The sequence below is a fragment of the Amphimedon queenslandica genome, unplaced genomic scaffold (genome assembly GCF_000090795.2).
Source record: "Amphimedon queenslandica unplaced genomic scaffold, v1.1 AMPQUscaffold_13400, whole genome shotgun sequence".
NCBI lineage: Eukaryota > Metazoa > Porifera > Demospongiae > Haplosclerida > Niphatidae > Amphimedon > Amphimedon queenslandica.
In genome coordinates, this window is record NW_003546364.1 from 148,942 (window position 1) to 171,378 (window position 22,437).

Consider the following 22,437-nt stretch of genomic DNA (forward strand, 5'->3'; position numbering starts at 1 on the left):
AAATACTAGAGGTACTCTCATTGCGGGTAGTAAGCCCAGACGAAATAAATTAGCAAAGCATAGTGAAGTTGTTAAAATGTTATTATTAAATGACAAAAGAATGAGATGGACAACGCTAACAATGATATAAAGACAGTAGCCAAACATAAGAAGGAGAAGAGGAAGAAAGAACAAAAGAACATGTATGTGTTATGCGCATGCGTGAAAATAATGAATATTAAATTAGATAATAATTATAATGAGTATTAATAATAATAATAACAATAAAAATGATAATAACAATTATTATGTATATAGTCTCTTTCATGATTGAAACCATAATGGCCAAAATAATAATAATAGTAATAATAGTAATAAAAGATAAACATACCATATGTACAGTTAGCTACAGTACTCCCCTTCCAGAGAAAAAGTGAACTAATGGTCAAATGTTGGACAATAAACGCATCAACAAGAACAAGTAACGTTGGTATCCGAGCAAGTACCATCTGTCTCCGAACCATTAGCATTGGTATCCAAGCAAGTACCGTCAGTCTCCAAACGTATAGTGTTGGTCTTACAATGGGCATACAGACTGTCTTTGAACCATTAGCATTGGTATCTGAGCAAGTACCGTCGGTCTCCGAATGTGTAGTGTTGGTATTGCAATGGGCAGTAGTCAAAGGAGTAGAGGAGGAAGTTGTGGTGGTTATGAGCTCATTGTTATTCGTATAGTAACCACAAGTTTACATGTGTTCAACAACTATTTAATATACATACACACATTAATCAATCAGTACAGCCGTTTGTTCGTTCGTTCGTCGTCTTTGTCTCATTCTACTATCAAGTATGAACTCAACATATCGTCTCATTGCTCTCACTGCACACTTAGAGAACTGAATTTTAGTAATGAGGGTCCTATGTTGTAAGAGATCTTTGTTATCATTAACTTTATTATTTCTCTAATTTCTCTTTCTCTCATCTCTCTAGAACTATTCCCAATCTTCCTTCCTTTTCTCTTTTCTCTCTAAATCCCTTCTTCCTTCTCTTTTTATTGTCCTTTGCTGTATTGCTAATAACTGTTGTTACGACCACACTACATTGGTGACCCGGACTGGGAACACGGCAACCTCACCTAGTCCCAACGCTCTAGCATCAATCTCCCTCCAGCTGCCACCATATTGGCATTCAGATTCTCTTATCTGGTTTGCTCAAAAGGAAGCTCAGTTCCAGATTCACAAGATAACGTCGCAAAAGACCAGATACGATTATGTGGTAGATTCTCTTCTGCCTGAGGAAGCTGTGGAGATATGTGATCTGGTTTTCAAAGCCCCTGACTCAGACCAGTATGATAAGCTCAAGGAAGCACTTATTGAAAGGACAGCTGCTTCAGAGCAAAGGAGGCTGCAGCAACTCTTTATGGGAGAAGAGCTCGGGGATTGCAAACCTTCCGAACTCCTTCCGCAGGATGGAGCAAATGCTCGGGCAAGCCTCAGCATTCCTGAAGGAGCTCATTCTACAAAGACTTTTTAGTGGTGTTAGGATGGTGTTGGCTTCAGCTAAAGCAGACACGCTACTAGCGGAACTCTCTCTCTTGGGTGATAAAGTTATGGAGGTTTCTTCTCCAACACCCCCACCACCCATTAATAGCAAGACTGAGAATAATAATACTTTGGCCATGGAAGTAGCACAGCTAAGGAAAGAGGTAGCCTTGCCTCACTCCTCTGGTGAAGAGTGCCAGTAGAGCACCATCGCATCGACAATCTCTTTATCCCTATTTCCATCCCTTCCCGAGGAGCACTGCATCTCAAGATCCTTCACCGAAACTATGCTGGTACCATGAACGGTATGGTGACTAAGCTCGTAAGTGCAGGGAACCTTGTTCTTGAGCAGAAAATGTCTTTTGCCAGCCGCTATTGGGGATGAACGCTGCTGGCCATCATTCCAGTCGCCTGTTTTATATCCTGAAATAAATATACCACTCCACTTTCTTATTGATACTGGAGCAGAAGTGAGTGTTCTAGCTCCTGCTTTGTTGACTAAAAGGGGTTGCTTGGAACATACACTACAAGCTGCTAATGGGGCAGCTATTGCTACATGTGGTACTCAGTCGTTAACTCTCAACTTGGGTCTTCGCAGAACTTTTTGTTTGGTTTTTCTAGTTGGTGATGTAACTACCCCAATAATTGGAGCTGACTTCTTGAGACATTTTTACCTTCTGGTGGATATGAGGCACTATAAGGTAATTGACAAGGTCACCTGTATATAGGTTAAAAGGGAAACTATCTACTCAGACCTCCCTCTGTCTAACCTTACTTTCTCCTACTGACCACAATGATTTCCAGTCACTCCTCAAGGGTTTCCCAGCAGTACTGCAGCCCAATCTCCATCACCATGTAAAACACCAGGTCACCCACCATATGTCAACAACTGGCCCGCCTGTTTACTCAGCACCTCGAAGGCTCCCCCTGACAAGTTGAAGACAGCTAAAATTAAATTCAACACATTCTGCAGTTAGGAATAATTAGACCTTCATCCAGCATTTGGGCAACTCCTCTTCATATGGTCCCAAAGAAATCAGGTGACTGGCGTCCCTGTGGGGATTATCGTGCACTTAATAAAGTTTCAGTCCCTGATTGTTATCCAATACCTCATATACAGGATTTTACTGTTTCACTGCATGGTACCACAATATTTACTATGTCAGACTTGGGTCGAGCGTACCATCAGATCCTAGTGGAAATGTCAGATATCCCAAAGACAACTATCACAACTCCATTTGGACTTTTTGAGTATGTTCGGATGCCGTTTGGGTTGAGAAATGCAGCTCAGTCTTTCAAACGTTTTATTGATCCAAGTACTCCAGGATCTCCCATACTCATATGCATATATTGATGTTCTTATTGCCAATAATATGAGAGAGGAGCACTTGGAGCACGTTTGAAGTTGTTCTTCAGTGTTTGATTGATCATGTTATTGTAATCAATCCCAGTAAGTGTCAATTTGGGGTTCTGAGCTTGTTTTTCTGTCATACAGGCAATAAAGATAGTATCAGACCACTGCCAGAGAAAATAGAAGTTCTTCATACGTAACCTCATCCTGCTACACAATGAAAGCTTTGTGAGTTCCTCAGACGTATTAACAATAGATTTGTTCCTAGTCTTGCATCTCTACTCTCTCCTCTCTATAAATATTTAGGTGAAGACTATAAAAATACTGAGGAGATGGTATGGACTGAGGACTCTACTGCAGCATTCGAGGCAGCAAAGACAGCTCTAGCTCATGCAGAACTGTTAGCTCACCCTAAGCACGATGCCCCTCCTAAGTATTGCTACTGATGCATCCGATGTTGCTACAGGAGCTGTTCTGCAACAGTGGGTAGATTCATCCTTGCAGCCACTAGCCTTCATTTTTAAGAAGCTACAGCCAGCTGAGAGGAAGCACAGTACATTTGACAGGGAGCTCTTGGGAATTTACTTGGCCATTAGACAGTTTCGGCACTTCATTGGAGGTCGTCAGTTTCATGTTCTCACTGAAAACAACCCCTTACTTTCCTCTCTTCATGCCAATCCCACCATCACTCTCCTTGATAGATCAGACACTTAGACTATATCCTGCAGTTTACATCTGATATTCGTCATCCGAGGTTCTGATAATGCAGTGTCTGATGCTCTCTCTTGATCTTACTCCATTACCTCTAATACGTTGGCTAACTTTGATTTTTAAGCATTGGGAGCAACTCAACATAGTGACGAAGAGCTAGAGGCAGTTCTCAAAAATCATAACTCTCACTCTCTCATACTTCGCCCAGTGCAACTCCCATACTCAGACGCTTCTGTCAAATGTGACATATCTACAGGGACACCCTGCCCATTTGTTCTGAATACCTTCCGGGAACAAGCTTTTGCACGACTACATGCCCTATCCTATCCAGGAATTAGAGCTTCCCGACGTTTAGTCACTTCCCATTTTGTATGGCCAGGAATTAATTGAGATATCCTGAAGTGGGCAAGGCAGTGCATTCAGTGTCAATGATCTAAAGTACATCAACATAATGTCTGACTTCTTTCACGTTTTCCTACTACTTGTCACAGAGTTACAAATATTCATATTGATTTAGTGGGTCCACTCCCTCCCTCTGGTGGTTTTACATACCTACTCTCCATGATTGATCAATTCACAAGATGGTCTGAAGTAGTCCCTCTTGCTGATTGCACTACTTTATCAGTAGCTCTAGCCTTTGTGACTCAATGGGTTGCTCGTTTTGGGGTCCGTGTTTCTATCGCTACGGACCAAGATCGGCAATTTCAGTCATCCCTGTGGTCACAGTTTATGTCTGTGTTTGTTCCCATCATATTCGGACTACAGCATATCATCCGATTGCCAATGGACTAGTGGAACACTTACATAGACAGCTGAAAGCTGCTATAAAGTGTCTCCTATCTCCACAAGATTGGTTATCAGGTGTGACTTGGATTTTATTGGGGATCAGAACTGCTTCTAATTTGGAGGATCTTGTTTGTTGCTCAGCTGAGTTGGTGTATGCCACAACTTTACATATTCCAGGGGAATTCATCTCTCATAACAAGAAACCTCTTCCTGATCCCTCCTCCTTTGCCTCCCAGCTCTGTGCAGCAATGCAAGCAGTAAAAGCTGTCTCACCACACACACTCGTCCGTCCTATATTGACAAAAACCTCAATGACTGTTCACATGTTTTTGTTTGATACAGTGCACTTCGTTCCACATTACAACACCTATGTCATGGTAATAATGAGGACTGATAAATATTTTACACGGGTAATGAATGGCAAACAGTGTAATGTTTTTATAGATAGAATTAAGCCAGCTTATGGTGAGTTAGACCATTCATCTACTCCTACTCTTCTCCCTCACTCTCCTCCCATATCTCCTTCCCCCACTCCACTCACTCCTGCTACTACCTACTACAAGCAATCAAGCTCTAGTGATACCTCTCCCCAAACTCATCCTCCCATTCTCAAAGCTGCATTCTCCAGTACCAACAACTCGTTCAGGTCATCATGCACACTAGCCAACTCACCTAGCAGCCTACTGCTGAATATTTACTTTCACTTTGTTTGCTGGAAGGAGACTATTGTGGTGGTTATGACCTCATTGTTATTCATTGAGGAGTATTAGTTAAGAGATAATCATTGTTAAGGAGAATAGTACTATTTTTGTTTATAAGTGCTGGCTTGAGACAATCAATGAATACAGTGTCTTGGGTACCATTAATATCAATGACATCATATTTCTCAGTACAATACTTTATACTGTCCATCATAAGGACATTGAAGGGGTTGTTTTACTGAATCACGATGAACGAATACATGTGAAGAAGAGAGTGAATCAGGAATATGAGTATATTGAAATATGGAGAACGTACTGGAGTGAGTAAAAGAGAATACATGTAACACTTAAGTGAAGCAACATTGTCTGAGGACTCTGAGAGTGAGAATAAATTAGTAGGAGAGAAAAATTCACCAGAGAGACGAACACTTGTACCATAAACTAGTTCAGCTGGAGAGTAATGTAAGTCCTCTTTAACAGCAGTATGAGTACCCAATAATGATAAGGGGAGGACTCAGTGCATGACTCTGCAAGTGGTTGAACTTTCAAGGCAGCTTTCAGTTGACGATGGAATCTCTCTATGACACCATTAGCTTGACGGTGGTATGCTGTGGTACAACATTTAACGGTACCTAATATAAGAGTGAGTTCAGCAAAAAGAGAGGATTCAAATTGACGGCCTCTTTTAGTAGTACCTGTAGAAGTGGCACCAAAACGTGATATCCAACAAGCTGCAAAAGCACGAGCAATTGTCAGAGCAGATATGCCAGGTATAGGAAAGGCTTCAGGCATAAACCTGTCTATACAAGTAAGTAAACCATAAGATAAGGGACGTGGTCCCACAATGTCAATGTAAATATTGTCAAACTGTGTAGTAGAAGAGGCGAAGGTACCTACTGGTGAGACAATGTGTGAATGTACCTTTGACCTTTGACATGGGAGACATGAGCAACTCCATGACTTAATATCTATCAGAAGCGATTTGAGGCCAAACGAATTGAGATGAAATGAGCTTAAAAATAGAACAGATGCCAAGATGTGAGAGTGAGTCAAATATAGTACCAAAATGAAGGCGGCACTACTGGGCGGGGTGTTTTTTTAGAACTCTCACAAAAGAAATTGAAATTAGAATGAGGAATAGGAAATTGCTTCAAATGAAGAGAGTGTAGGAGTTTCCTCAGAAAAAAACTGACAATCTCCTGGAGCTAGAGCCATGTCCTCAAAATTAATTACTGGGTGTGTCTGATGATGGCAGCTGATTAAGTTCAATGCGAGATAATGCATCAGCCACCGGATTCAAAGGACCATGAACATGTCTGATGCCAGTAGTGAACTGCAATATAAAGTCCAAATGTCGTGACTAACGTGGTGAACGTTTATCAGACTTTGTAAACATAGAGTATGTGAGTGGTTTGTGATGAGTCTAAATAGAAAATATACAACCTTCAACAAAGTACCTGAAGTGATAAATGGATAAATATAAAGCCAATAACTCTCTATCATAAGTGATGTATCCAGCTTCAGTGGGAATTAACTCATGAGAAAAGTAGGCTGTAGGCTTCCGCTGATTATCAATAAATTGTTGTAGAACAGCTCCCACAGCTATATCTAAAGCATCGGACATAATAGCAGTCGGAGCATCAGATTTAGGATGGGACAGTAGAGTGGCTTCAGCTAGTGCACCTTTGGCTTTATGCAGCACATTGACTAAATTATCGGTCCGGAGAATGAGCAGGAGTTGAAGAGAATAAAGATTACAAAGGTTGGAGAGTTTGAGAAAAGTGTGGGATGAAGCGAGGATACAAATTAATGGGACCCAAGATGTGTCTGAGTTGACACTGAGGCTGAGGAAAAGGGAAATCAGTAACAGCAGATACTTTAGACTCTAATTGTCAGAATGGCTAAGGCCCTGAAGTGGCTGCAAGCTATTCTAGATTATATGAAGAAAGTGAAGTCGATCATATCAACGTCTTTGGCCAGTTTTCTAACTTACAGCTAATGTGTAGTTAAATAACTAATTGTAATACAGTTTGGTCGGCTCATCCACCCACTCGCCTCACTACATAAGCCCCACAAGCCATTAGGTACAGACCATTATCATTCCATAAAACCATGTCTTTCTCCGCATTTTAGAGTCACCTACATAGACATGCCTATAAACACGTGTTTACTCATAATTTTCAAGATTGTGTTCTGTACTTACACTTTTCACTGTTTTTCGCACCCTCACTGTCAGGTCAGCATGAACTTCCTATAAAGATGTCATCAACAAAGTCTCGCCATTCATGCTCCAAGTGTTGTAAGACATTTTCATTTCGTAGTGGTCTTTCATGACATATGCGAGTGGATCATCCAAATGATGACAATGTTATGGCTTGGCATCACAAGTGTCATTTATGTGAATCAAAGTATGCATGTAATTTTTCATTCATAGCTTCCTTGATGGATGGTTATAGTGTAGTATTAATAAGTTAACATTGTGCATGTGATCATAACGAGCTTACCGGCATGTGGGTGCATGTGTAGCAAATTTGGTGATTTGTCATTAAATTTATCTTTATCTTTAGATTCTCAACAATGAAAAGTTTAACTAGTAATTTACAAACTGTCCATAATCTTGTAATTAAAACAGAAACACACAACTTCGTCTCGCATGATGAGTTTATAAAATGGAAATTAAATGAGGAAGAAAATTGCAAGTCGTATTTTGTCCAGCATTCTTCCAATAGAATGCACGGAGACAACAAATATCAATATCTCTGTTGCAATCGCTCTGGAAAAGTGAGGTTACGTGGCAAAGGTATCAGACATATAAAGACACAGGGATCGTGCAAGACAGGGATGTCATGTATTGCAAATATGAGAGTACTGACAGTGTCACAGGTGCTGTTACGGTGGATTACTGTTCTACACACAACATAAGATTGAGTTAGTCCATTTGCCTCTTTCTCCCGATATAAAACTTACAATAGCTGCTAAACTTCATGATGGAGTAAGGACAGAATCAATACTAGATAGTATTCGAGACAGTATGCTACCATCGGTCGAAGGCAATTACTTTTAAGACAAGATATTTTGAACTTAAAATATAAGTTAAATATTAGGAGCATAATGAAGCACTCCAATGATTATTTTAGCACCTCAGTTTGGGTAGAAGAGTTGCAAAATCAACCACAGAATCCAGTTTTATTATATAAGCATCAAGGAGTGATGCAGTCTGATGAGACAGACAATTTGGGGACAAACAATTTTCTGCTTGTGTTGCAAACACCCTTTCAACGAGATGTTATGAAGCAATATGGAGAAAAAGCGATATTGATGGATGCTACACACAGCACAACCCAGTATGATTTTTTACTCATTACAATTATGATTATTGATGAGTATGGTGAGGGTATGCCAGTGGCCTGGGCAATCAGTAACAGAGAGGATATCACACTTTTAGTTCAATATCTTACAGCAGTTCGTACAAATACTGGGGATATAGTAACTGAAATTTTCATGTCAGACTGTGCAGATCAGTATTATGTAGCATGGTCGGTGTCTTTAGTACGAAAAATACTAGGAAATTACTCCGTATGTGGCATATTGACGGTGCTTGGTGCAAGGCACTTAATGACCACATTAATGACAAGCAGCAAAGAATAGAAATATATCATCAACTTCGAGTATTGTTGTTAAAGAGGGAAGAAACTAAGTTTGTACTACAATTACAACAATTGATGTCTTTTCTACATAATACCCATGATGATTTTTACAAGTATTTCAACAGACAGTATGTACAACACATCCACGAATGGGCAACATGCTACCGGGTAGGAACTATTGTCAATACTAATATGTACACAGAATCATTTCATAGACAGTTAAAAGTGGTGTACTTTTTAGTAGCAAGCAGAATCATCATGTTGACAAATTAATATTCATTCTTCTCCGATTTGTTCGTAATCTCATCTATGAACAGCTTCATAAAGTCGAAATGGAAAAAATGACACATCATGTATCTGAAATAAACAAAAGACACAAGACTGCACTTGTCGTAAACCAAGTAAATAGTAGCACATGGCAAATTAATTCTCTATGTAAGAAAAAAGATCTATAAACCATTGAGGAAAGGCAAGACAGTTGCTCTTGCAAGCTTAACTGTTTAGAATGTGGAATCTGTATTCATCGTTACTCGTGCATCTGCATTGATGCTACTATTCATAATACCATTTGTAAGCATTTACATTTATTCGTTATGTCTCTTAAAGGGTAACTATCATGTAAATTTGGGGTATTTTTTTATTGGCTTAATATGATTGCCTGACCATACTAATGATGTGTTCCAACTTTCATTGTCTAAAAAAAATTATTCACTGAGATGTGAGCCTCCAAACTTGCTCTTTTTTACTTCCTGCCATGATGCTTCCTGTTGATGGGCGTGGCATCGCATGACATCACAAGAGGCATAAGATGCCCACTTGTTTCAGTGACAGTGAAGAAGAAGTTGTGGATGAGAGCCTTTGCAGTGATAATATAGTGCCTTACAACTTTGAACCTGAGGTAACAGATGATGATGATGATGATTATGATGATGAATCAGTCTGCTCAGAATCAAGCCACGAAGAAGACAACAGGATATCTAATACTAGTTGGTAAGTCATCATAGTGTTGTCCTGAAGGTCATAGTGTTTTATATAAAGATGTTCTTGTGGACACTGTGCTGTGATGCAGACTCAAAGAGAGTGCTTATGTTGCAGGGAGATCCAGAAAGTCCTTGACAAGATACATGAGGCTGAAAACAGCAAAGTGATTTGTATCACTGAGCATCCTGGATTTCCTGCAGTTTGCCTCAATATATGGGTTCTCCAGGCAGCATACTCACAATATAGGCAGCAATATGGCAATTTTAATGCTCCACTACATGAGAAACCTAAAAATTATTTATAGATAAAAATCAATTTGTTGTATAGGAGACATAGATATACTGCCTATCGTCAGCTAGTGAGGTGTGTTGGGGGTGGCTAGGAAGAGAAGTACGTGTCATTCTGCCATCATGTGCTGTGAAACTTATTAGAGAAACGTTTCTATCATGTGCATGTACTGGTTTTAGGGATGTTTAATGTATTATATTTAAAATATTTACGGAAATGAACTGTCATTTAAATCTGCTCTTGTGTTTAGATACAGCTTCTAATTATTCAGGGTGGTCATGAGTTTGACTAAGTGATGGCGGTGACTTTATTAGTGGATCATTATCTGAGAAGAAGCATGAAAAATCACACTCATTTGTTTTAGCTATTGCTAAAACTCTAATTAATAATTATTGGACATAATCTGCGAAAATATTTATCAAAAATTATTCTTAAACAATGTGGATGCTTACTGTAAGTAGATTTCTCTTTTATTTGCCTAACAATGTGGCCTCCTTCCTTATATTATGGAAAAGATATTGCATATCTGTCTGTGCCTACTTGAGTCTTGGCCTGTTTTTTGCTGCTATTTTCATTGAAGTGTAGTGCTGCCAAGCGTAATCTAATTCATGTAGGAACAAGTATAAACAAATATGACTGAGTTCTAAAGTTACTGACCGAGCTAACATTCCTTTGTAAGAAAAGCATCTTAATTTGGGTGCAAATTGGATGATGACACTGTGAAACGCTTCAATTGATGAAGTTTGATACGAGGGTGACAACTTCTTGATTTGATTGCACAGACGTGTATTAAATAGTGTGTCAGTGATTTTGACACTAGATTTGGTGTCTAAAAATTAATGTTAATTCCATTACTTATATTCAATTAATATTCATGTCGTTTGAACCATTTCTGCTTTACTCTTCCTTGTATCCTCTGATGGGCACATTTCTTGAATAGACCAGAATGATTGTGTTTATTGTGGATGTGGTTACCCAACGAGAGCCATTTGTCTGCAATCATTTTGGAGTTTTCATCTGTATTGGTCATAGCACACCAATACAAATGATTAATGATGCTCTTTGACCAGTCTCCTATTTTACAATCTTTTTGTTTTGCCAGTGCCTTCAGTTTTTCTTGATACCTAGTACATGCTTGTGATATACATTATCATAAGTATCAGAGTATACCTTTCGCTATGTGGAATACATCATAATAGTGTTTGATTGTAGGATGCGTCTCTCTAAGCCACTTATTTATTTGCTGATGCTGGTCTGTAATAATGCTATTCACTTTCATGCAATTGTCATGAATCTTTCCAAAACTCCTTTTTAAGCCTTCCAATTCCATATGATCACTACTTAGCACCTCATTACTCTGTAAGTATTTTGTTATTTTGCATTATGTATTATTTTGCATTAAACTTTAATTAACCTGTACTAACTGAATATCCAAAACAATATTGTGATTGAGCTCCATTAGAGAGTATGAACCATACTTAGCAGAATGGCCAGGACTATCAGCCCTTCCATCTCCCCCTAACACCAATGGTTGGCCTTCTTGAGCTAACTGAGCAAAATACGACTGCTGGTAAATATCCCAAAGTTGAAATATGGCTGGAAAAAGATATTGTCGTTGCTCTCGGTAGAAAGAATTACAGCTTATGGATGCACAGCCAATGGTTCTAAATACACGTAGTGCTTGTTCAGGAAAACAGCCATTGAAAAGAATTGCAGCAGACATTAAAAGATTACCCTCAGGGATGTTTTTAATATATGGTTGGCTATCCCATGTTGTCACTTATCCACAGCTACTACACTTCTGCTGTATTCTATAAAAGCTACCTATAACCAATTTACTGAGAGATACTTCAAAAGAACTGCAGAGGTGGCCCGAAGTGAATAAAGACATTAAAGAGATTTCAAAAACGATATACTTGTTATTTTTGTTGAAACTAAAAGAGTTAAAGCTATTTAAAATTAGTACTCAAAAGTGTAAACTACACTGACTCTTTATCAAAGTTTGTTTCTTGTTCTTCATCAAAGACTCATCACTACAGAACATTGATTCATCACTCCTGCTGTCTTCATCTGCATCACTCACTAAGTCATCATAAATCAAGTCATCATCTTTGTTGGCTACAGGCATCTCTGATAAATCACACTGTATTCCACCATCTGTTGACAGAACACAGCTGTTAGTTTGAGCATGGATACTATCCATGGTTTCCGTACCTATAAAAAGTATGAACAAAATTATAAAAAAACCACTATTATTACAGTCTCACTAGCTATAACTCTATTTACTAATGTCTTTTGCTTGACTGTCTGCACCATCACAGATTGAGTAAGAAAGTGGTCCAGCCGGTCTACTTGAGATGACTTATCTTTTGTCTGATCGTCAGCTAATCTACCAATATCTAAAATATACATGTAGGTGGACATCTAACATCTTTCAAAATCTAATTCAAAAATATAATAAATGCTATAGTTATAATATATTATACCCTATGTCTTTCCCTCTACTCATAAGCAGGTCTCTTTGCTTGAGGTAAATCTTCATTTTGCTTCCTTTTAAATATTGTTGTTACGGCATCTTTCTTCTGTCTCCTTTTTACTTTCAAACCAAATGAGGTACCATATAAAGGGTCTTCAAAAGCATCCTTAGAAAAATGATATGAACACACTACAGAATTAGTATTAGGTCCTTTCCATTTATCCCTTGTTCTTTTCACTTGTCGTGTCCATTTATTTCTTAAAGCCGAGTCACATGGAAAATGAAAGACAATTATACCATTTACTGAACTAATATTATTGCAGCCATTAGCAACATATCTATTAGGCATTTTCCTTGCCAGTTGCAGCATGCACTTGCATGCAAAATGTATCTGTTTGCCTCTTGTGACATCACATGAAGCCACACCTATCGACAGGAAGCGTCATGGCAGGAAGTAAGAAAGAGCAAGTTTGGAGGCTCATATCTCAGTGAATAATTTTTTTAGACAATGAAAGTTGTAACACATCATTAGTATGGTCAGGCAATCATATTAAGCCAATAAAAAAATACCCCAAAAATACATGGTAGTTACCCTTTAAAGCAGGTGAAATTATGCCTACAGGAGATGGAAAGATTGAGACTGACTGTGAAACAGAAGAAAATGATGCAGCTAGTGAAATAGAACTGAAAGATGATGATATAAGCAGTGGTGATGAGCAAATTACTGATGATGAAGTTGACATGGAGATTACTAAAGATGATGCACCACAGTTTCATACTATTGAGTATTTCTCTGGTATGTTAAAAACTGATGCTATAAGTGATATTGCTACTCAGAAAAGTAAATAGAGAATTTAGCACACAACTTACTGTCGCTGACACAATTTTGTACAAATAAGGATGTATTTCCTACTGTACAAAGTCATCTACAATCAGCAGTATCATTAAAGCGAAAAACCAGGAAGAAATAAGTGAAGGACAACAACATTTAGCACTTAATCAGGCCTCTTTAACACCAAGTAGTACACCAGCACCCAATTCAAATCATCAGAAGCAGTTACGCTTTTTCTGAACTAAAAAAGAAAATTCATCATCATAATAAGTGATAGGCCAAGCCAACTCCAACAGAAGAAGCTAAAGCAAAAAAAACTAGCTACAACTCTAGTTAAGGTATGCTCTGTGTGTTGGAAGAAAGATGATGGTGAAACTGAAGATGAGGTGTCTTGGATTCAGTGTAGCTCTTGTCAGGTGTGGATTCATGTTTCTTGTACAACTGCACCACCAGAAAATTTAACAGATGCTTTCTTTTGCAATATTTGTCAGTCTTAGATGACTATAATTAATTAATTGAATATCATTATTAATTCCTTTAATGACTAAAAATTTTACAAGAAATTAAAAAAAATTAAAAACGAGCGTGCCTATATAGGCGTGGTAAGTAGTTATGTCAAGTATGCGGAGAAAGACATGGTTTTATGGGATAGTAATTGTCTGTACCTAATGGCTTGTATAAGCCTCTGCTTCAGCCATCTTCCTTGGCCTTTGATCAGCTCCTCTTCCATTGCAAGGGTGGGTGTGGATAGTTCATATGATCGACTTCACCTTTATAAAATCTAGAATAGCTTGCAGCCACTTCGTGGCCTTAGCCATTCTGAGCATTATACTTCAGAAGGCTCAGTCTCACATATCAACTGTGTTGTTTGTAGCTTTTTGCAAGCTATTCTGGTCATTAATGACGGCCATTCCATAGGCCGCTCAATCCACTTCTTTGTGATAAAATCTTTGGAAGACTGATTCTGAGCCCAATTTGCTGCTTTCAGGGTTTCTTCTAGAGTAACTCTGCCTCTGGCTTCAGCGAGGCTGACACAGCATTAGTAGAATGGGCTCCAAATATAGAGGCATCAATCCCTGCCTTTTCAAGAGTAGCACTTAGCCATCTTGCGATTGAACTAGATGTAACTGCTTTGTGTGGTTTTATAAAGAAGATGAACAGTCTGTTTTCATTTCTCCTCATTTGCTTAGTCTTGTCCGGGTATGTATCAAGGGTGTTAACTGGACAGAGGGTAGTGTTAGCCAGGAAGGCTGGAAAGTAAAAGGATTCAATTGGCTTTCCTTGCCTTGATTGTTTTGCCAAAGCTGAGGGCAAAAATGATGCCAGATTCATACCTCTTCTTTTTCTTGCAATGTTCAATTGTGAGAGGTCAGCTGACCTAAATGGTCTTGTAATGGCTAAAAGAAAGGCTGTTTTGAAAGTCAGAGCCTTCAGTGATAAGGGTGTTTCCTTTCCCTGAGAATCTAGGTAGTTTACCCTCTGAACATCCCATGTAATATAATATCTACAGATGGGTGGTCTCACCTTGATTACCCCTTTCACGAGTCTGATGATGATGGGTTGTACCTACCAGTAGTCAATCAAACTTTTCATGCACTGATGATATCATAGGTGTACCTAAGCTCTTGAGCTTACCCGGGCATTAATTAATATTAATTAATTAATTAATTAATTAATTAATAATTAAAAACAGTAAGTCAGCTTGTCTCCTTATAAAAGCACTATTCAGGAATTTCTGTGCGTTTGTGCAAACTGTACCACGAAGTCATCCATAGAGTTCCACAACTTTGATGAAATGTCTTTATACAAGAGTGCAAGACTGTCAAGCCTTTCCTCTGTCATTGTGGAACGCAAGTTTTTAATTGAAGAAAACAAGAAAAACTGTGTTCTACAATGGCAGTAGAAATACCAATTGTCAGCCCCACCAGAATACAGTGCCTCAAAATTGGAAAGGCCTCCTGAACTGGCTTAATACAGTCCGTTAAGCTATGTATCCATTGGGACTCATCGTCAGAAGTTGGATATTGTGACAAATAATTCCTGAAAATGCTAATCTCATTTTCTATAATGTCAAGTGGTGGAACAGAAGCACAGTAATGGTGTACAAATGGTTGTAATGTTGCTGAGGATAGGATATTATCTGACTTTGGAGACAGAGCACACACAGCTTTCATAAGGCTCAAGTTAATGTCACTGAATCTCTCATTGATCTCAGATATGATGACATCCAGTACAGCGAAACAAACAGTAATTTTGTAGTGTTCACTATGGGAAGAAGTTAGTGATTCAGTATACTCAATAGTATCTGTTACAACGAAATCATTAAGAGTAGAAGGGGGACGTCTTTGTCGATGATTGAATCGTAGTGGTGAAATTTTATGCTACTTCACAAATGCTTGAATTTCCTCCCATATCAATCCCCAATACTCATCTGATCTCAAACCATTGAATGTGTCAATAGTTGACTGAATAAGACAAGAGGCAGCACTGAGATTTATTGATTTCGATTGGAGAGATTGGCAGACACACTGAATATCTTTTTAAAGACAACAAGAGAAACGGTGAAGTCGAATAATTTGACTCCATTGAAGATTCCAACAGCCTCAATTACTCTGTCACAATCATTTCCATTTGAAAGATCCTCTAGGGTCTTGATAAAGGCAGAGTAAGTAGAAAGAATGGCAGTAATTCAGACATTACGACAAGACCACCTCGTGTCAGAAAGCTTCTTTAAGTGTATTTCCCTACCTGCAAGAGCATTCTGATTTGAGAGGAACAATTCATGGCTTTTGGCAGAAGAAAAAAAGATGTACAAAGCTTGAAAATGTAAGAAGAAATCAGATGCTGCTCTGTTTCTTTTGGCTACATCCACCAATACCAAGTTCAATCGGTGAGCACAGCAATGGATGTAGACAGCCTGTGGACTCCTTTTCTTTATAAATTTATGAACACCAGCATTGGAGCCATACATTACTGAGGCTCCATCATAACACTGGGAAACCAAATGTTCATGATTAACCTCCAAGTCATTCATCTTAGCCATGATGTACTTAGTAGGAGATTGTGCTGTTAAATCTGTAGCTAGTGTATATCCCACAAACCTCTCCATTGTCTTGCCATCAAGAACATAACGAAAAGCAATTGACCATCGTTCATGCTTACTGATATCTTTTGATTCATCTGCCAATACAGTGATGTATTTGGCATCATGGAGCTCTTGTTTGATGGAAGAACTTGTCTGGCTAAAAAAACTATTATTTCATTTTGAAAGGATGGAGATAGCCATGTTGCACTTTTGCTACAGTTTTGTAGACGTCGATTGACCTCAGGAGAATGACATGACAGGAGTGTCATAAGCAATCTAAAGTTGCAAGGATTCAAGGAATCATCAGATTGATCATGACCACGAAGGGCAATGCCTTGTAGATGACAGTGCAAAATGCATTCCATAACTGCCTTAACATATTTCCTATTGTCGTAGATCACTTTAGACCCCACACGATCAAGTTGGCAACCAACTGACTCTCCTTTAGCTACTCTTTTATTGTAATTTTTCCATGCTGCCTTTGCTTGAGTATGATACTTACTAATGGAGTGAGTCATTACAATACCTTTCTGTCCTGTAGCGTGTTTCCAATTCTTGAACCCAACTGATGTAAATGTTGGCTCTGAACAATTGGTGAAAAATCGACAAGCAAAACAGAATACAGCATTTAATTTTATCGAATACTCCTGCCATGGATATTGTTCATACCACTTCTTTTGAAAACGAGTCGCTTTACCAAGTGTAGTCGAAGGAAAGGTAATTGTAGGTTGAACTGGCTTGTCGCAATTATTTATATCTATATCTAAAGCATTCCCTGTTCTCACCGTTTCACTAGAACTAGAAGCAGTATCCAGCACAATTTCTGAAACAAGTACCATATTTTCTTGCTTGTATTGACTCAGATATACGTCATCACAATCTAATTGTATATAGCAACAATAGCAGTACTGATCAAAAGTTATGCATGTGCAAAATGCAAGGCCATGCCTGTGACATTATTCAATTTTGTCAACATGTTTACACAAGAACACTCTTAAGTTGAAAGTTTATTATCATGTTATGTTAAAGTATATATGATATATATTTAATAATAATTGTTCCCAGAAATTTCTACCCGTGCAATGCCCTGGTATGCCCTGGTTTAGATATGCCTAAAGATGATATGGCTGATTTATATGCATTGATTGAGTTGTATCAAGAGTGTCAAACTGCCTATGCCCAGCTACTGCATCTCCGCATAAATGCTATCAGTCGCATTCCAAATCTGTCTGCATACTTCTTTTAGCGTTATTTTGTGTTGATAAATTCATAAATTTTGATTATTAATGTTATAAGTTATTAAAATTATTGAAACCACGTGTCATGGGCGGAGTTTCGTGTATAAAATGGAGGATAATCAAGCAAGTGTTGAAACAGTCATTGGACAACGATAATCCAGATGATAAGCCCATATTGAGGAGTACCATAATAGCTAAAACACTATGGAAAGACTATGGCTGAAGACAATGCAGTCAATAAGCTTATAGCCTACAATGACGATCATTCTTCAACTCCTAGTCGAGCTCTCAGAACAGTTCCTCGTAGTGTTCCGAGTCAGGCTCTTAGTAAAGCTCTCAGTAAAAGAAAGACAAGGAAGAATAAACAAACTTCGGAGTCAGAAGATGAAAATGATGGTAGTAAGAAGAAACAGAAGAAGGACACAGTCAGCACAGAAGGAAAGAAACAGCATAAACCATCAGCCAAGAGATCTGTGAATAAGAAAAGGAAGGACAAGGTTATAAAAACAATTTATTCATGGGAACTGTGTTGTTTCCGAAACAATTCTATTGCAATGACAGAAAGAGAAGAGCACACAAAAGACAATTGTCGGTAGCCTAGTAGCCGATATAAATTTATTTCTGGCTTTGGTTGAATATCACGTCGAAACATTTGGCAAGTTGTATAAGCAAAATAGCAAATTGAAGGAAAAAATAATATTTAAAATTTCAAATTGATTGGCATACAGAATGTAGTGTCTTTTTGCTACTCAAAAGTCCAGCATTAAGTAAGTTCTAAAGGAACCAAGCAAAGAAGTAGATAGTATTTGCCAAAGTTGGCTCATTTTTTGTCGGGTATCCTGACTTCTCCGACTGTTGTAAAGTTATGATCAACTTGTCATCATTACTCTACACAATGCTGTTGGGATTAGTTCATTCACATAACAAAAAAGACACATGAGATAGATGATCAGAAAGGCAGTGATAGCCATGATGTTTATATGCAATTTGGAGGAGCGGTACTGTCAGACATGCACCATTCAAGCTACAAAGCTATTGGAACTAGTGAACCAGACAAGAGGAAGGTTATATCACTTGAAATTCATATTCTACATGCTATAAACACAAAGGAAAAGTCACCATTTCCCTTATATATCAAATATCGTGACCGTAGTTACATGTACAAACCTCACTTAGGATTTATTCCTTCAATTAGAGATGTAGATGAGCAGGGGCGAATCTGTTGGGGGGCTAGGGGGGTAAAGCCCACCCTAAATTTTTGGAGTCATCGATTCTGACAAGTTATAATTATATTAAGGTAATAAAGTTATTATTAAACAGTAAAAAGTAGTGTTTACACAGTATATGCCACAGGAACACACCCAAGCTATTAATAGCAGCTCATGTGGTGGATAACATCAGGTGTTGTAAAAATCAATTAGTAACGCGGTAGCGTTACTAAGTAGGATTCACCCCAAACAAAATGGCTGCCACGACTTTTGCAGTCTTGCTATAACGGGAAAACGAGCTCCTACACTTACCAGACTTTATAGATAACCTTATCTTGACCAGAGGACTCCAATGGTACAACTAGTGTGGCTCTAGACCTTGTCTAAGTGAAAAGTCAAAAATCAGCGAACCGGCTGATTGTTCAGCCACCTTTTCTCATCTTCATCATCATCATCTTCATCAAGTCCTGTCAATCCAGTTGTTGGTGTGTATCTCAGTATCAGTTGGGGCTACAAGAATAATTCTGAGACCAATCTACTCCAACAGTCTATGCGCAGGTCCATGTCCCATCAGATCATTCTTCAAGTAAGGAAAAAGTGATACCGTGACTGCTGGATCGAGTCATTATAGCTACATGCCGCCATTTTGCTAATTAAAGAAGCTTGCCATGTGCTCCAAAATTTGGGTGTGGTCACGAATGCTCAGATCTGCAGCTCTGGAAGAAGCAAGTTATTTTTTTACCAAGCTATGCTTGGTTGGAATCAACTTACTGCAATACTTTAGTGGAGGTTTCCAGCAAAAAGAAGGTATTGATTTTACATGTTACTGTTTTATCAAGTGTGTTATTGGATTTTATTTAAAAAAATCAAACAATTAATTAATGTTATGACTTATGATAACAGCCTGGAAGAACAGGAATAGCAGGGAAGATGGACACTCTTAGCTAACAGATTCTTGAACAAGGACTTGTGTCAAGACTAGTATTAGTTTCACTTGTCATCAGGATAGTTGATATTCCTTCAGCATGTCTATTCAATTCTGTCTCTCATAAATGTTATAACAATGATAGTAAAAATAAAAAAAATTATTGTTTGTGTAAAATCAACAAGTAATACAATTGCAACTAAAGAAGTACTATAAATATTATTTTAAAAATCAACACAAACAAGAACATCAAAAATTAAAAAAAAAACAAGATAAAGTAGGATTCCGAACGACCAACAAAAATACGAAATGAAAATCTTACTCGTGACACAAATTTTACTGTACATTGCAAGGCGATTCGTAATTCTTACATAATAACATTAAAAGTATAATGTAGAGTAGAATTTGCGTCACGAGTAGGATTTTCATTTCGCATTTTTGTTGGTTGTTTGAAATCCTGCTTCATCTTGCCGTCTTAAATTTTTTATGTTCTTACTGACATAGCTATGGCTTCAAGCGGCAAACAGAAGCAGCTGACTTTGTTTGATTTCAGAGGTAAGCAAGCTTTCTCACAACTCAACTACTTTAATACATGTAAATTTAATTTTTCAAGCAGGCAGCACTGTGACTTAAATTACTTCTGATTATGACAATGAGCCAGAGAGTGATGATGACACTGAGGAAGCCAGCTGTGGTGTAAGAGGTCTTAATGCTGAGTATGATGATGATGATTGTAATCAAGGGATTGGGTCAATTACGGAGACACTGTCATCTAGGACACCTAGTATTCCTTCTGACATAGCTAAGGGACTTGAAGACGGACCAGTTTAGCCTCACAACATTACTTTTCCTAAAGATAAGAAAAATAATAGTTCATTTAGTTCTTCATGATATCAAAGACATGTTTGGTTGGAATATTCTGCTTCTAGCGATGCTGTGTTTTGTTACCCATGTCGGTCTTTCTCTGGTACTCAAAAAGGTAATTATTGCTTTATTACCGTCGGGTATAGGAACTGGAAAAATGCAACTGGAAGTAGTGGTCAGTTGGTGAAACATACTCAGTCCCAACAACAAAAACGCATCTGCGGCTTCAGGTGACTTCAAACGTAACCAATCCTCTCAAACATCAGTAGCAGTTCCTTTCAGTCGACAGCATATCCAGGAAAACCGGCATTACTTGAAGACCATCATCGAGCTCCTCCTATAATGTGCATTTCAAGAAATAGCATTGACCAGCCATAGGGAAGGTGTAGTAGATTCTAAAAACAAGGGTAACTTCTTGGAGCTTGTGGATATTATTAGTAAACAAGACTCAGTTGTGAAGAATAGGCTTCAGGTTGGGCCTAAAAATGCAGTATATACCTCCCATGGCATTCAAGATAAACACTTCAAAATTATGAGTAGCTGTGTAGTGAATACTATTTGTAAGCTGGTCAAGGAAGCTGGTTTTTATAGCATTAAAGTTGAGGAATCAAGAGACCCAGCTAAACAGGAACCAATGTCTTTTGTTGTTTGCTATGTCAACATGACAAATGGGAGTGCAGAAGAGCATTTTCTCACATTCATCCAAGCTGAAACTCTAGATGATTGAGTTTATCAATCTACACCAAGCAGCTAATTGACACTTATGACTTTGACACCAATAAAATGGTAAGTCAAGGGTACGATGAAGCCAGTGTCATTAGCAGTCACTGTACAGGAGTACAAACCAGAGTACAAGAACTTGCCCCTAATGCACTGTATGTTCACTGTTATGCTCATGTCCTGAATTTAGTACTGGTCAATTCCTTAAGAAGAGTTTCCCTTGCATCCGAGTTCTTCGTGCTTCTTGAAGCCTTGTATGTGTTAATGTCTTCATCAAACATTCATGTTTTGTTCATGAAACGACAACAGCAGAGTAACCCTTACAAGCAACCCCTGGAATTGCAGAAACTCTCGGACACTCGGGTTTGTCGGTATGCTGCAGTCAATGCCATATGCCGTACATTTGATTCAATTCTACTCACTGTCGAAGAAGCAGCTGATCTCTCCAATTTCCTCCAATGGAAGTGAACAGATCTCAGTGATGCCTCTTGTCTTATTCAGTCAACTATTGACACATTCAATGTTTTGAGATCAGATGAGTATTGGGGATTGATATGGGAGGAAATTCAAGCATTTGTGAAGCAGCATAAAATTTCACCACCACGACACAATCATCGTCAAACAAGTCCCCCTTCTACTTTTAAAGATTTCGTTGCAACAGATACTATTGGGTCTACTTAATCACTAACTTCTTCCCATAGTGAACACTACAAGATTACTGTTTATTTTGCTGTACTGGATGTCATCATATCTGAGATGAATGAGTGATTCAGTGACATTAACTTGAGCCTTATAAAAGCTGTGTGCTTTGTCTCCAAAGTCAGATAATTTTCTATCCTCAGCAACATTACAACCATTTCTAGACCATTACAGTGCTTCTCTTCCACCACTTGACAATATAAATAATGAGATTAGCATTTTCAGGACTTATTTGTAACGAAATCCAACTTCTGACGATGTGTCTGAAGGGTTACATAGCTTAATGGACTGCATAAAGCCAGTTCAGGAGGCCTTTCCAATCTTGAGGGACAGTATTCAGTTAGGGCTGACAATTGGTATTTCTACTGCCACTGTAGAACACAGTTTTTCTTGTCTTCATCGATT

General features: G+C 38.3%; 2 protein-coding genes and 1 pseudogene across 2 annotated transcripts; all 3 read right to left on the bottom strand.

The window, feature by feature from the left end:
• Nucleotides 1–5,121: 5,121 nt before the first annotated feature.
• Nucleotides 5,122–6,027, bottom strand: LOC109582116 (uncharacterized; annotated as a pseudogene).
• Nucleotides 6,028–10,489: 4,462 nt separating this feature from the next.
• LOC109582117 (uncharacterized) lies at nucleotides 10,490–12,409 on the bottom strand. The gene is given in 6 exon segments (XM_019996743.1): nucleotides 10,490–10,586; nucleotides 10,643–10,810; nucleotides 10,858–11,342; nucleotides 11,400–11,581; nucleotides 11,975–12,199; nucleotides 12,253–12,409. Coding segments are annotated over 6 exon segments (1,314 nt in total).
• Nucleotides 12,410–12,486: 77 nt separating this feature from the next.
• LOC105312830 (THAP domain-containing protein 10-like) lies at nucleotides 12,487–12,810 on the bottom strand. Its single transcript, XM_011405768.1, has one exon. It carries the CDS (start codon nucleotides 12,808–12,810, stop codon nucleotides 12,487–12,489), a length of 324 nt encoding a protein of 107 aa, XP_011404070.1.
• Nucleotides 12,811–22,437: the final 9,627 nt, after the last annotated feature.

Coding starts and splice junctions, on each gene's coding strand:
- LOC105312830 (XM_011405768.1), bottom strand. CDS start 12,810: ATGCCTAATAGATATGTTGCTAATGGCTGCAATAATATTAGTTCAGTA.